General features: G+C 53.0%; 1 protein-coding gene across 1 annotated transcript in view; it reads left to right on the top strand.

Moving 5' to 3' along the window:
• The first annotated feature begins 3,820 nt into the window (after positions 1-3,820).
• RXRA (retinoid X receptor alpha) overlaps positions 3,821-15,809 on the top strand; it is a 105,084-nt gene continuing 93,095 nt past the window's right edge. Inside the window, exon 1 of the mRNA XM_058818105.1 lies at positions 3,821-3,972. Within this exon, the coding sequence (XP_058674088.1) occupies positions 3,945-3,972 (28 nt within the window). The 5' untranslated portion in view covers positions 3,821-3,944. The remainder of the gene's footprint in view (positions 3,973-15,809) is intronic.

Here is a 15,809-nt window from a genome sequence, read left to right as displayed (position 1 = left end):
GCTGCCTTCTCTGGGGCAAAATTCCTTTGGCTTCTGTGGGAGGTTTTACTCAAATAAGGAGTGCAGGATCAGACCTGTTATTGTCACTGCAATTAACATTTAGATCCACATCTAACACGAACTGTTACAGCCTGGTTAGGGAGAAATTTAATTTGCTCTAAACAGCTTGATGGGAGAGGAGCATGAAATGTCCTGGTTATGGTAATTTGGTGTGTTGGGAGCCTGCAAAGGTGGATTTTCAGCCCTGGCTCTGGTAACCCTGGGAGCTGAGCCTGCTTTGGGATGGGGCTTTGGGGCCACATCCCCAGCCCTGTGTTGGGGATGGACACACTCAGAGCCCCAAAGGCCTTGGGACAGGCAGGTGAGAGCCCAGCTCTGCCCCGAGCTGTGTTTGCCCTTATCAGACACATGAGCTTTAGTTTGTCTATTAGGAAACCCATTTCTACCTTTGAGCTGTCAGTCTGTACACAGATATCCACGAAACCCGTGATTTTTGCACTCTTAGAGACTTTGAACCTGTTTTTTCCAACAACCCCCAACTTTCATTTATTTCCTCGCTTATTTCCTTTTTTCCCCCCCTTTTCTCCCAGGAGTTGATGTAACTCACCCTTAAAAACTGACTTGGAGATGAAACTTGGCATTTAAGGTCCCAGCCCGGGAGCAAATGAAGTTACCAGTTATAAACACACACCAAAATCTGTTTGGACATGCTGAAATTACAGGAGCAGAGGATTAAAAGGATCCAAGACGCTTTATTTAGTTTTAACTTCTGCAGCTCCACCTGAGTGTCAGTTTGCAGCCACAGACACAAGATTGGTTCTTTTTGCTGTTTTTATTCTTCAGGTGGGTTGCAATGGATCGGGAATTTTTATTCTAATGGAAATGGATTGGTGAAGAGGTCCAAAAATGGGATCCTGGGGTGTTGCCAGCTGTGTACCCCTCATCCAACCATGCCCATGTGGCTCTGCCCTGCAGGAAGGGTAGGATCTTGCGTTCTCCTGAAAACAGAAGAGTTGTAAGAGAAATTCAAGTGTTGGGGGCCTTTCCTGTGTGGTTGGAGATGCCACAGTGCCAGGCAGGAGATGGAGTGATAAGAGGACACACGATAGCAGATAAGAGGTCTCGCTTTTCCAGGAGGAGCTCGCTGATATTTCTGGCCAATTAAATCTTGTGTTCTCCTACAAACAGAAGAGTTGTAGGAGAAATCCAGGTGTTGAGGGCCTTTCTAGAGCCTTTCCTGTGTGGCTGGAGATCTCACAGCGCCGGGCAGGAGATGGAGTGATAAGAGGACACACGATGGCAGATAAGAGGCCTCACTTTTCCAGGAGGAGCTGTTTGAGACACTTTGCCAATTAAATCTTGTGTTCTCCTACAAACAGAAGAGTTGTAGGAGAAATCCAAGTATTGAGGGCCTTTCTAGAGCCTTTCCTGTGTGACTTGAGATGCCACAGTGCCAGGCAGGAGATGGAGTGATAAGAGGACACACAATAGCAGATAAGAGGCCTCGCTTTTCCAGGAGGAGCTTGCTGATATTTCTGGCCAATTAAATCTTGTGTTCTCCTACAAACAGAAGAGTTGTAGGAGAAATTCAAGTGTTGGGGGCCTTTCCTATGTGGTTGGAGATGCCACAGTGGCAGGCAGGAGATGCAGTGATAACAGGCTACACCGATGGCAGATAAGAGGCCTCACTTTTCCAGGAGGAGCTCGCTGATATTTCTGGCACGAGACACTTTGCCAATTAAAGAATAAATCAGGGCAGATAAGGCTGGGGAGCGTTCCACGGATGTGCCACACAGGGAGAACATCTGGGACACCCCTGATCGTCCCAGCCACCCCAGTGCCCTCCCCGCAGGAGGGTTGGCCCTGCTCTGGGAGCTACCTGTGCCAGCAGCAGCTGTCCCTGGTGTCACTGGAGCCTCGCAGAGTGCCCAGCCTGGCTCCCCAGCGTGTGTGAGAGCAGCTGCAGCGTGGCCCCAGCCTGTTTGTTATGCATGTTACGGCCGTGCAGAGCGAGGGGTCGATACCGTGTTTAATATGCCTCATGCATAGCGGAGTCGCTCTGGTCCATCAAGCCGCTAATACACATTCTTACAGGGCTGAGTATCATTTATTAAACCTGGAGGCCTGCCTGGCAAGGGGGGGCCGGGGCTCTGGGGAGCGGCCAGGGGTGGTGCCAGGGCTCGGGAGGTGAGAGTTTGCGGAGGAGCTGCACACACACACACACACACACACATGCACACGCACAGAGAGTTGTTTGTTGTGCCTCACGGATGGGAAATGGAATAAATCGTGCTCCGAGCGCTGCCCGCGCTGTGACACGGCCTGGGGACAGGCAGGGCTCCGGGGCTGGGCACAGCTGGCATTGCTCAGCATCACCCTGGGAACCCCTCTGCTCCCCCTCCCGCTGCAGCCCCACACACCTCTTCTTTTTTTCCTCTTTTTTCTCTTTCCCTCTTCTTTCCTCACCTCTTTTCCCTTCCTGCTCTTTCCCATCTTTTTCCTCTCCTTTCCCTTCTCTTTACCCTCGTTTGTTTCCCTTCTATTTCTGCTCTTCTTTCCTTCTCTCTTCCCCCCCTCCTTTCCTCCTCTCGTTTTCCTCCCTTCTTCCCCATCTCTAATTTCCCCCTCTCGCCACCTATTTTTCCCCTCTTTTTAAATTTTTCCTCCTCCCTTTTATTTTACCCTTTCCCCCATCTCTAATTTTCCCTTCTCACCACCTCTGGTTTTTTTCTTCCTCCCTTTTATTTTATCCTTTCCCCCCTCTCTACCCACTCTATTTCCCTCCTTTTCCCCACCACTTTAAGAATTAAAAAAACAACACAACCTCAAAAAAACCAAACAAACTCGATCTTTTCCCCTCTCCTTTTCCTTCTCTTTTCCCTCGCTTATTTCCCTTCTATTTCTGCTCTTCTTTCCTTCTCTCTTTCCCCTCTCCTTTCCTTCTCTCGTTTTCCTCTCCTTTCCCTTCTTACCACTCTCATCTCCCCCCTTCCTCCACATCTCTAATTCCCTCTTCTTTCCTTACCTTTTTTCCCTTCCTGCTCTTTCCCATCTTTTTTCCTCTCCTTTTCCTTCTCTTTTCCCTCGCTTATTTCCCTTCTATTTCTGCTCTTCTTTCCTTCTCTCTTCCCCCCTCCCTTCTCCCCACTCTCATCTCCCCCACTTCTTCCACATCTCTAATTTCCCCTTCTCGCCACCTCTTTTTCCCCTCTTTTCCCCCCCCTTTTATTTTATCCTTTCCCCCATCTCTAATTTCCCCTTCCCGCCACCTCTTTTTCCCCTCTTATTTTTCCTCCCTTTTATTTTATCCTTTCCCCCATCTCTAATTTCCCCTTCTCATCACCTCTTTTCTCCCTCTTTTTTTCCCCCTCCTTTTATTTTTTTTCCTTCCCTCCCTCTATTTTCCTCCTTTTCCCCATCACTTTAAGAATAAAAAAAAAAAAAAACCAAAACACAACCCCCTAAAAAAAAAAAAAAAAAAAAAAAAACACCAAACAAAACCACCCAACAGCACCAGCGCAGCGCTCTCCGCGGGCCGGCGGGGCGGGCGCGGGGCGGCGCTGCTCGGCTCGGCTCGGCTCGGCTCGGCTCGGCTCGGCTCGGCTCGGCCAGGCTCGGCTCGGCCAGGCTCGGCTCGGCCAGGCTCGGCTCCCCTGCGCGGGCCCCGGAGTTACATTGTTGGAGTTTGCCACAACTCCGCGGCCTCGGCTGCGCGGGGCCGCCGCTGCGGGGCCGCTGCGGGGCCGCAGCTTCCCCGCTGCCTCCTCCTCCTCCCTTCCTCCCTCCTCCTCCTCCTCCTCCTCCTCCTCCCCGTGGGTGTTTTTTTTTCTCTCCCCTCCTCCCCTCTCTCCCCCCGCGCTGATTTCCCTCCCCTCCGCCCGCCCTGCCTGTGTGTTTTCGCCGCCGCGCTCGCCGAGCCCCTTGGCATGAGTTAAGCACCAGCCATGGACACCAAACACTTCCTGCCGCTGGGTGAGTTCTGTTCCGAGAGATTCTCCGCTCCTGCCGCGGGGGGTGGGGGGTGCTTGGGCACGATAAAATCAGCGCCTGTCCTGCCGCCTTCCCCCTCCCCCGGCTCCGCTGCCCCTTCCAGCGGCGCGCACCGAGGGCCGGCGGGCGGGGGATGCGCTCGCCCCTTCCCCGGGGAGCCCGGCCCGGCCCCTGCCCCCGGCCCCTGCCGCACACTTGGGATTTTTCTTTTGCTTTGCTGCTGTTTTTATGGGTTTTTGGTATTTTTTTTTTTTCTCGTGGCGCAGCCCCGCGAACGGCGGGCCCTGGCTGGGGAGCTGAGCCGGGCCGGGCCGGGCCGGGCCGGGCGGGCAGCGGCCCCAGCGGCGCTCGGAACGGGGCAGCGGCAGCGGGCAGAGCCCCCTCCCCGCCCGGGGCCGGCTCTGCTCGGGGCTCGGCAGCGCGCAGCCTGCGCTTCCCCCTCTTGCCTTTCCCCTCGGTTTAGTATTTTTTTAAATTTTTGACTTTTTCTCCTTTTTTTTTTTTTTTTTTTTATTATTTCTCTCCCTTCTCCCCGCGGCATCCGGGGCGCGCAGCCGGGCAGGGGGAGGCAGCGCTCGGCTCTCATCGCCGGCTCCCAGCCCCGCCGCGCTTGGGACCCTCCTGCCTTTTTGTTCTTATTTTTTAACCCCCCCTCTTCCCCACCCTCTCCTCCTTTTAAAACCCATTTCCAACCGGAGTTTGCCATCGTTTCGGTGACTGAGTCAAGTCCTGGCTTGTAAGGGCGAATGCCTCCTGCGTCTCGCTTCCAGGAGGAGAAGTGATATTGCAGAGCTCGCTGCTCGGGCTGGGGGGAAGAAAAGTTTGAGCGGAGTGGCCTGGCGCCAGTCCGGGCTCGGGGGAACCGGGCAGAGCGCTGCCATCCCTGTCCCCGCTCAGCCCCGGGGCTCCCAGCCTGCCCATGGCCGGCCAGACCGTCCCTGCTGGGCTTTAAATCTGTGCTCAGCCTCCCCAGCCTGCCGCTGCTGTGGTTTGGTTCTTTCTTTTGATTCTTTCTTCCTCTTGTTGATGTTTTTTTTGTATTGTGTTGTTGTTGTTTTTTTGCTTGTTTTGTTGACAAATTGCAATTTCAGTTATCCCTTTCAAATACAAACAACCATCACAATGTTTTCCCGCAAGCCGAGCTCGCTGAGAGGCTTTTCCAGGGCTGTGGTGGTCTGGGGGCTTTGGAAGGGACACCCTGGCACTGTGGGCTGGCAGAGCTGTGGGTGGCATCTCCGTGCCCCCCAAAATTCTCATTTTCACAGTGCCCCTCGTTGTCTGGGCTGGGAGATGCTGCTGGGGCCAAAAGCATCTCTCACCTGCAGTGTGTCCCTGGTTCCAAACCAAGGCAGCTCCTTTTGGCTGGGTCCAGTGCAGCTTTTGGGGCTCATCCCAGCAGAAGGGGCCTCTCTTGCCCCACTGGAGTGGTTTAAGTTTGGGGGGATTCACATTTCCTTGGATGCTTTTGTGGAAGAGAATCCAAATCTCTGTTGATCCGGGCAGGCTCAGGCCTCTGTGTACATGAACTGTGTTTTCTGTCAGTCCTGAACTCTCCTGTTATGCTGTAAATGCTAAAAATTACATAGTGTTATTAGTCAGGGTGGTTTGAGGGGGTAGGAGGGGGAGAGGTTGTGACTGCTGGCTCAAGGAAGGGTTTTCACACTGGTGCAAGTGGAAAGCAACTGATTTATCTGCTCGTTGAGAAACGAAGAATTTAGAAAATTTAGAAATTTTCACGCTGGTGCAAGGGGAAAACAACTGATTTATCTGCTCATTTAGAAATGGGGCTGTGCCACACACTGTGCAGCGTCCCCATGGAAAACAGGGCATCCCCCCAGGACAGCCCTGCTGGGGGAGGTTAAAACTTCTCATCCTTGTCTCAGGAGCAAATCCATCTGTCTGTGGGAGCTGTTTGGGTTGTGTGGCCTGGGATTGTGCTGGAGAAACTCCCAAACTTTATGTGCTGATCTTTGGTCGCTGATTATTGGGAAAAATCCCTTTGGCTGCAAGGGTTGCTGCAGGTTTTGGAGGGGAGATCTTGGTGCTGCTGTGGGCGGTGCAGGCAAATTGTGTCTAAAAGCTTGTGAGCAGTTTGTGGGATTGAAGGGAATGTGAGCTGAGACCTTCAGCTCACAAATGTGAACTTCCCAGTGAAACCAGAGCAGAGCTGGATCAGCCATGGGGCCTCTTTAGAGTCAGGATTGTCCAAACTCCACCAGCTCCCAACTTTTAAGGGTCTAGGAGTGTTTCACCAACCCTATCTCGTGTCATTTTTAGGAGCTGGTGCTGGAAAAACCCAGGGGAGAAAACCAGCCCAGCTTGTGGGGTTTGTTCTGCACACCAGCACAGGCCTGAGCTGGGGAACAGCAACAACACAGCCAAAATTCTGCTCCATTGCTGTGTCCCCATCAAAATCCCAAAATTCTGCTCCATTCCTGTGTCCCCATCAAAACCCCAAAATTCTGCTCCATTCCTGTGTCCCCATCAAAATCCCAGCAGCAGCACAGCCAAAATTCTGCTCCATTGCTGTGTCCCCATCAAAATCCCAAAATTCTGCTCCATTGCTGTGTCCCCATCAAAATCCCAAAATTCAGTTCCATTGCTGTGTCCCCATCAAAATCCCAAGATTCTGCTCCATTGCTGTGTCCCCATCAAAATCCCAAAATTCTGCTCCATTCCTGTGTCCCCATCAAAGTCCCAGCTCAGTCTGGCCCAGCAAGGCCAACCTGGTGGTTCCTGGCCAAGTCCTGCCCGTGCTTAGACTGAGATAACCCTGCTGATGTCATGGCTGGAAGTGTGGCCAACTCTGGGCACTTTTAATAGTAGTATCTCATTTTCCTGCTTCTCTGGAGAGCTGCTGGCAGATGCCAGCCAGAGGCTCCCCATGTGAGAACAGCACGTCCCTGGGCATCTCCCAGGCTGGCTGCTGTCACCTGTGTGCCACCCCAGTGCCAGGACAGCCTGCAGCCTGGCACGGGGGATGTGGCACGGGTACCTCCACAGCCATGGAGGGGCTTAAAACCCCTCAGGGTCCAGCAGATGCTGCCTTGGAGCCATTTGGAATTGCAGTCCTGCTTTTGCTAGGCTTAGCTTGCTCAGGGCTGTCCAGTTTTTGATACTTGGTGTTGTGCCAGGTGTCCAGGAGGAGGAGAAAATGTAGAAAATGCAAATTGTACATTTTGTAGAAAATGTAGAATTGTAGAAAAATGTACAAAAATGTAGAAAAACGTGGAAAAAATCCGTGGTGGGGTGCACGGGCTGAGGTCAGGCTTTCACAGGGCACTGATGTGCCAACCAAGGACTCGTTTCTTCAGGTTCTCTGCCTTTTACAACCCTCTCAGTGCTTTGTTCTCCCTTTGCCCATTCCCTGGGTATCTCTGGGGAGGAAAACGGGGATGGTGAGCTCAGGGGAGGCTCAGCTTGGTGGGGGAAGAAACAGTTAATGGGTGTGTGAGTGCTTCCCTCCGGAGGTCACTGCAGCAGGTTGGAACCTCTGTGTGTCCCTCTCTGTCCGTGTGTCCCTCTCCCCGCCCTGCAGCCGTGCCAGGCCCAGCTGCAGCTGCTCAGGATGTGGGGTGAGCACTGTCCGTGCTGTGCTCGGGGCTGGAGCTGCAGCATTTCCGAGGAAAACAGCAAAACAACCCCCGTGCATCCAGCTGGGACAGCCCAGGGTGCTCGGTGAGCATCCATGAGCCTGGAGAGCTCCTGTGTGGATTGAGAGCTCACCACGATGCTCAGTCCTGCTCTAGATACCCTCAGGAATCAGCAGCTGGTGTGACAATGTGCAGGGAGGAGAGCTGAGGGGTGTGGGGAGCATCTGAGCATCCCACTGAGGGAGGGAAAATCCTCTGTCCCACACCTGGCTGACTCCATGAGGAGCAGGAGGTGAAGTCTGGTTTGTCCTGGTCTCTCTTGTAGGGCTCAACCTCTTGTTGTCACATGCAAAACAAGCTGGGAAGGAATTTTTGCCTTTTCCAGAATTGTGGCAGTGAAATAAATCAGAGCGTCCCTGAGTTTATTCCACATCGTCCTGCTGGCTTGGAGGGAGCGTTTGTGTTTCTCAAATTTGGGGTATTTTATTTATTTAAAAGAGAGCGGGGGAGAAAGCCACAGAATTTGAGTTATTCATTGCAAATATTATTATTGGCATTTTGCTCCCGTTGAGGGAAAAAAAAAAAAAAAATGACAAGGGGGGAATCAAAACATTTCACTGCAAAATACACCCTGGCTTTGTCCCACCCACATCTTCAAGGCAAAAATAAATATTTATTAAGAAATGGGTTAAAAACCTTTTTGTTCAGTATTGTTTTCTGGGAGCAGGGGTGTGTTGCCATATGCCACTGGGCTGAAATTTGGATTTTTTAGGGTTTTTTGCAGGATGGTTAAGGAGAGAAACACACAGTGGGTGCTGCAGGGCTTTGGGGTCCTGCCTTGTCTGTGGGCTCCGTGCTCCTGTGAGCATCCTGGTGCCTTTTCCTGGGGATTGTGTGTGCTCAGAGCATTCCCTGGGGCTCCCAGCTGCCTGAAATCCCCAAATCATTCCTGCTATAAATAACCCAGCAGTGAGACAGCAAGAGCTGGTGGCCCTTGGCGAGGGATTGAGCAGGGGTGTGGTGATGCTGTGGGGACACTGAGGGGTTCCAGCTGGGCTCCTCCATGGACCAAAGCCTGGGATCCCTCAAAGCCCTGCTGGCCTAGTGCTGCAGGGACCTTCCTTGTGAGCTGGGCAGCCTAATTGGGCTCTAATTAATCCTCCTCTGTGGGGAGGGAAGGAGGGAACTGGGGCTCTCCTCGCTCTGACCTGTGCTGTGGAGGGGTCTGGGCATTTCAGTGGGATACTGGGTGATGTGGGCACTCAGGAGGGATGCTCAGAAGTGTGGAGGGATGCTCAGAAGTGTGGAGGGATGCTCAGAATTGTGGAGGGATGCTCAGAAGTGCCAGGGATGCTCAGCACTTGAGGGATGCTCGTTCTGCACGGGATCCATCCCAGCACTTCCCTAATTGCTCCCTAAAAGGCCCAGGTGGGCTCTTGGAGAGTCAGCAGAGCTACAAAGCAATAAGGGGAGGCAGCCTGGGTGGTTTTATTTTAATTGATTTTGTCAGGAGTTGCTGTATTTTATTACATTTAAAGACTAGAGTCTGGAATAACTTTGAACGTTTGACACGCACACAAAAAGCAGCTTTCTGACATTTTCCTCTTTGCTTGTCTTTTATTTTATTTCTCCCCTCTCCTCCTCCTCAAAGGGAAGTGTGTGCCTGGAGGGAGGACAGAGGAGGAGGAGGGAGGAGCAGTTGTGTCTCTCCAAAGGCTGCTCTGATATCAAGGCAGCGCGGAGCAGATGAAATAATATTGCAAATAAGGATTTAAAAAACCCTACAGAAGGATCCCTGCACATGCCAGCCAGCTCAAACTGCCAGAAGATTTTCAGACAGAAGCAATTTAGCCTGGGAAAATGCTCTATTGTTGAGATGGAAACTGGCTGTGAGAACTTGCCTTTTCTGACAAGGTTTGGCTTAGGAAAAGCAAAGCAAAGTCAAGGAAATCAACCTGAGTTTTTATTTAGAGGGGAGGGAGCTTTTCAAAATGGAGGGTGCTTTCTGAGATAAACAGGGAACAATTCCCTTGTGAGAAAGGGAAGAAAGGGCTCAAATTAAGCCCAAATGCAGCTCCTCTCCTTTGAAATTTTGTTTAACGTGGAGTTAAAAAATAATCCTGTTCAAACAGAGCATTGGTGAACACAAAATGCTTGGGCTTTTTTTCCCCCCCTCCCTTCTCTTTCCCTTTTCTCTTACAATAAGAGTTCCAAGGTTGCACCTTGGGGCTGTAATTCTGCTCCCAGCTGTGCCCGTGCCAGCTCCACATCAGCAGGGGATGTGGATGTTGCCTCCCAAACTCCACATCTGCCCAAGGTGGGGCAGGTCCAGGGAGGGAAACTGAGGCACGGGGGAGTGTCAGAGCTGGGAATGGGCCCGGAGTGAGGGTGTGGGGTGGTGAATGCTGAGCCAGCCCTGCAGAACTGATCCACCGAGCTCCACTGGGCTCTGCAGGGTCCAAAACCTCCAAACCCCAAATCCACTCCTCCCCACAAAGCTGCTGTTTGGCCCAGGAGCAAAGGAAAGCTCCCAGGTGGGGTTTGTGGGCGAGCCAGGTGCTCCCAAAGCACAGGGCAAGGAGGAAACACCCTAAAGATTTGGGAATTAAACAGCAGGGTTTAAATTCTGTCATCCCCTTCTGCTCCCTCCCACTGTGCTCGTTGCTCCTTCTTCCAAACCCTGGGGGATTTGATTTTTTTGGTCAAAGATTTTTTTTTTGGGCCATGAGTGGATGTTGATTTTTGGGTCTTGTCTGGATTTCCTTGGATCCCATCAGCTGCAGGATCTCTGCAGAGCCAGGAGATAAAAGGGGCAATAGCACTATTGGGGACCAATAAAATGGTAATGGCATTCCCAGCTGGTTGTTACTTTTCATGGGCTCCTCTTTTGTGGAGTTTTGGCTTTCTTCAGCTTTACAGACTTGGGAAAAAAAGGGAAAAAAAATCCAGGGAGGGGGAGCTGAGGGAGCTCCAGAGATTTACAGCCCCCTCAGCTCCTGGGGCAGATCCTTTGTGCTGCCGGGGCCGGGTTAGGGGGGGATGCCCCATCTCCTTTCAGGAACATTTGATTATTGTTTTTCCATTTCTGGCTGACAAGTGAGTGCTGGAGGAGAGTTGTTTTGCTTTGTTTTTTTGTTTTGTTTTTTTTTTTTTTATTTTCCCTTTGCTGTGAACTCTGTGGGCTGTGCGAGACAATTTTGTTGTGGGCAGCGCGTCTCCTACGTGCCCGTTCCGGAGTGGCAGTGAGGCAATGGCAGTGGTGAGGCAAGAGAGGAAGGAGAAGGGCAGGAGGGGAGAATTTCCAGCCAAAATCCATCCTGAGGCATGGAGATGGTAGGAGAGGGGGTGAAATTCCTGCCAAGATCCACCCTGAGATGTGGAAATGGCAAGGTTGGGGTGGCGGAGCTGAGAGAGGGATGCTGAGTGTTGGCAGAGAAGAATTGGATCAGAGAGGCAGAAGCAGAGCCAGGGGCATCACATGGAGCTGGGGGAGCTGTTTGGCTGCTCCTGGGGCTGGGAAGGATTGGTGAGACGGGTTTGCCAGTGCTGCAGCTTCCCTGCCCTGCTCCCCAAGACCTGTGTGCAGGTGAGGGCTCTTGGAAAAGGGATATCGGAGATATTCTGTACTGATCATCCTGGGCTCCTCTCCTGCCCCCAGCCCTTCTTTTACTGCCCCTTTTGTGGGAGATGGGTAATTTTATCAGGCCTGGGAAGCTGTGGCTCTGCATGGTGTGGAGGAGCTGTGGTCTTGGATGACATGGAGCAGGCGTGTGCAGGTGGGAGCTCTAGGAAAAGGGATGCCAGAGATATTCTGTACGGATCATCCTTACCAACCTAAACTGGGCTCCTCTCCTGCCCCCAGCCCTTCTTTTACTGCCCTTTTGTGGGAGATGAGTGAATTTATCAGGCCTGGGGAGCTGTGGCTCTGCATGGTGGGGAGGAGCTGTGGTCTCTGATGGTGTGGAGCAGGCGTGTGCAGGTGGGAGCTCTTGGAAAAGGGACATTGGAGATATTCTGTACTGATCATCCTTACCAGACTAAACTGGGCTCCTCTCCTGCCCCCAGCCCTTCTTTTTCTTCCCCTTTTGTGGGAGATGAGTGTTTTATCAGGCCTGGGGAGCTGTGGCTCTGCCTGGGGTAGAGAGCTGTGGTCTCTGATGGCATGGAGCAGGCATGGTCATTCTGGAGCACTCTGTGTTAGGGAAATCCCTGATCCCACACTGCATCCCATCAGTGTTGGGGCTCCTTCTGGTGACCCTCCCACCCCACAGCAGCCCTGTGGGGGATGTTTAATGGCTGAGCAGGAAATAGGGGTAGCAAGGATGGCACCAGGTGATTTGAGCGAGTTAAAGCCGCTGTCTGGAGCTCTGCACCTGCGTGACCAACCCTCCCTGCTGACCTGAACTTGTTCAAGTGTGACTTTCAATTGATCATAAAAATCCAGCGTGATTCACAGCGCTCCTGCCCTGCAGCCTGCCAGGCTCTGTCTCTCTCATCCTCAGTAGCGTGAGAGAGCAGATTGCCCTCCAGTTCATCCTGCTCAGCCTTAATGGGGAGCCTCTGCTCGCTGGGGCTGCTCCCCACACACACTCCTGGAATATATTAAACACAGTGCCTTAGCATTTTAATTTCTATTGTTTTCCCCCCTCAAATATATGAAGAAAACTCCTCTCCAAAGCTCGGGGTGTGGGGAGAAGGGAGGGAGGTGCTGCTCTCCCCTTGTGCGTGCGTGTGGCTCACAGACAGTGAAATTGCACCCTAGAGTTATAAAGCAATTGTCTAGCTCAGCAGCAGAATGAGCATGAAATGGTGCAGAAAGCAACTAAATAAAATTGGGTAAGGCAGATGCATGAAAATAATGACATCTCTATCCTGTAGTCAGGCGCGCTTGCTCTTCCTCGCTGATAAACTTTTATAACAGACTTTGCATTTATTTTCCTGGGAAACTCTTCCTGCCATGGAGATGTGGGGTGAGCTCCTGCGTCCCCTCTCTTGTTTTTTGGGGCTGTACGTCCCTGCCTCTCTCCCCCTGCCTTTCTTTCATTGTTTTTGTTTTCAGAGCGGGATTTTTATGCTCAGTCAAACACCACAGTGATAACCTTTGAGACTTCATTTCCTTTTTGGTGGCCGTGCCAGGCTGAGGGAGCTGGTGGCTCTCAGGGTGGCCTCTCATGTCCCATGCAAATGGAATGAAGAGATGCTTTCCTGAGTTTTCTCCTTTTCCCTGTGAGGCTCAGGTTGTTGTGTGGGGTTTAGGACACCACAGCAGGGATGGAACACCAGGTTGGTGCGCTGGCTCTGTCATCCCATCAGGGCCACCTGCTCCCACTCTTTATTATCCAACTGAATGGATTCAAATGCTCCCACTTTGGGCCTGGAGAATTGACTTCAGCTGTGATTCCTCCCCAGGTCTTACCCTGAGCTGCTGTCCCTGCTCTGACAAGTGCCTTGGAGCTGCTGGCCTCAGCTTCCCCATCCCAGGAAGCTTCCAACACAATCCAATGTTTTGCTCATTTTGTGCCAGGATCCCCGTGGAGACTGGGAACAAGCAGCTCCTCTTGCCACCCAAGGGGCCCTTTAGGTGACATTAGGGCTGTGTCCCCGCTGTCCTCACGCCCTCCTGCCTCTGATGGCACGGCTGGGCACTGCTCCACGTGCTTGTGGTGCCAGGGATGCCCTTTGTGGACAGGGTGCTGCCTGCTGTGCAGTGCCTGGATGCTTTGGAGGGCTCGGCGCTGAGCCGCTCACGGATTCCTTTCCTTGTCTGCAAGGAAACGCCAGCCCTGGGCTGTGCTGGAGCCTGGGGCTCCCCAGGCAGCTCCTGTGCAGCAGAATCTCCATCTCTGCCTGGGATGTGTCCCTGGGCTCCCAGATTTGCTGCTCCAGTGCCTGCCCATCACACGCAGCCCGGCGTGGATCCCATGGGTGGGCTGGAGCTGCGTGCTGGAGCAAACAACACAGGACACAGCATTTTCCCCTCCTCCTGCCTAACCCAGAGCAGGAGGTTTCCCTGCAGGGATTATTCTGGCTCTGGGCAGCTGGATGCCAAAAAAGCCCTGCCAGCTTTTTTGCTGGTGTGGTTCCGCAGCACCGAGGAGGAGGAGGGAAATGCAGGCGTGCAAAAATCAGTGTGAAAGCATAAATCAGGCCAAGAGTGAAAGGTTAAAGAAATCCAGAGGAAGCAGAGCGATGCGTGTGATAGAAAGGGGTTTCCTGTACCTACAGAGGCCACCCAGGCTCCCTTCCTGCCGGGGCAAACCAAAACTTTCTGCACCCCTAAGCAGATTGTGCTTGGCTGCTTGGGCACGCTGTGAGCCAGCTGTGCCAGCCTGGGTGTTAATGCCCTGTGCTTTACAGGCTGCTCTGCCCAGCCCCCGATGTGGGTTTTTTTTATAGGATGCCCAGGCAGATCCTGGGGAGCGCTGCAGTCGGGAATGGGGCTGGGAGGGCAGCGTGCAGTGACCTGTGCTGCCCTAAACCCACATCTCTCCTCTGCCAGCCTTGCTGGTTTTCTACACCATGCTCCTCAGAGGGGCTCCAGGGAGAGTTAAGGCTCCTGGGACCTGCAGGCCCCTGTTTAAGCACTTAGGAAGGCTTAGCTGATCCCAGCTGGAGATAGGCTGGCCCCAGGCCAGCTCGGTACCTGTTGTGTGCAAATGTGGAGCCTTTAAACAGCGCTTCAGAGCTGGGACTGGCTGGGAGCAGCACCCCCAGAGGGCAGTGTGGGGTGGGTGATGCTGGCACCCCGAATTACACCCTGTTTGTAAGGTTAGGAGACACAGATTTCATTGTCCAAGGGCTTTTTGGCAGTGTTTGGGGCTGTGTTTTGGTAGCAGTGCCATGGCGCTTTACCTTGGAGCGTCAAGGGGCAAAACCAGCAATTCCCTCGTGGCAGGGCTGTGCCTCACCTGTGGGGCAGGTTTGTCCTGTGGCAATCAGAAGCCAGCAGGCTCTGTGGGGCTCGGGCTCTCCCTTTTCCCACTGCATTTTTCAGTCTGGGCTGGCTGAGGCGAGCTGGGCGCCGCTCCTCCGGTCGTCCCGGTGTTGTTGAGCCATGGCAGCTGAGGCTGGCCAGGTGAGGAAAACCACGTCTGGCCAGGTTTCACAGCCTCTAGGTGTGTGCAGGAAATGTTGCAGGGCAGGGATTTCTTGCAGCAGGCCCTGGGTAGGCAGGTGACAAACAGCAAGGTGCCCATCTGGAGCCCACGCACACACACATGAGGGGAGGATCCTCCTCTAAAGGCACCTTCCCAAAACTCTGGGGCAGCTCAGGGGATGTGGGGCTGCTCCAGGAGTCCTCCAGGTCTGTTTCTTGGAGAAATTGAATTTTCCCTCAGATGCTGGAAGGTGCAGCATCACACCCTGGGGGCACAGCTTTGGGAATGGTGTTGGATCCCCAAAGCTCTGCTCAGGGCTTTCCCAAGCAGGCAAACTTGAGGCTACAGCCTTGAAAGCAGTGCCGTGGAGGGTGAAGCTCATCCTGAGAGCAGAGAGATGCTCCAGTCCTGCACAAAATCTGGAGAGCCCAGACCGGCCCTTTTTAGGACACATTGGGGTGTGGGAGAGTGCTGGGTAGGAAGGGGTGAGCCTGGAGCTGGGTGTAGGGATGTGCCTGCAGGGTGGGAGCAGCCGGTCCTGCCACTTCTCCCAGGCTCTGGGAAGTCCCTCTAGCTGCAGTCGAGGTCCCAGGTCCCTCTGTGCCACCTCTCTGCTCAGTTTTGAGCCTTTGAGAGCACAGGCTGTGGGAAAACACCCGGAGAGCCTGAGAGTAAAACCCAGCTTTGTGTGGGAAGGGAAGGTAGAGCCTAATTCAAAGCACCTTTACAAATGAATAAGGTAGAAATGACTTTACAAAAAAAAAATAAAAAAAAAAAAAGGAGCCAACCCCAATTTCCAATGCATTGAGCTGCCCTGTGATTGTCAGCGTGGAAATTGCAGTGAAGGATTGAATCCACAGCCTGATTTCCAAAGTGCAGGATCTGGAGCTCCTGGTGCTGGTTTTGGGAGTCCCATGGACTTTTGGGCAGAGGAGCTTTTGTCAGGGTGGATTTTTGTGGAGCCTGTGGCAGGATCTGGAGCTCAGCACTGATTTCATCAGGTGGCTTCAGGATTGCGTCAGCTTAAGCAAGGGCTGGGATTGACCTGCAGTGATTTGCTGACTTTATTACTAAGACAATGATGGGGCTGAGCTGGAGGAGAGGGATTTTGGTGTTCTCTGCCTGGTGG

Source organism: Ammospiza caudacuta, chromosome 21 (genome assembly GCF_027887145.1).
Source record: "Ammospiza caudacuta isolate bAmmCau1 chromosome 21, bAmmCau1.pri, whole genome shotgun sequence".
Lineage (NCBI taxonomy): Eukaryota > Metazoa > Chordata > Aves > Passeriformes > Passerellidae > Ammospiza > Ammospiza caudacuta.
Note: the sequence above shows the minus strand (reverse complement) of the source record. Positions and strands in the feature narration are given on the sequence as shown.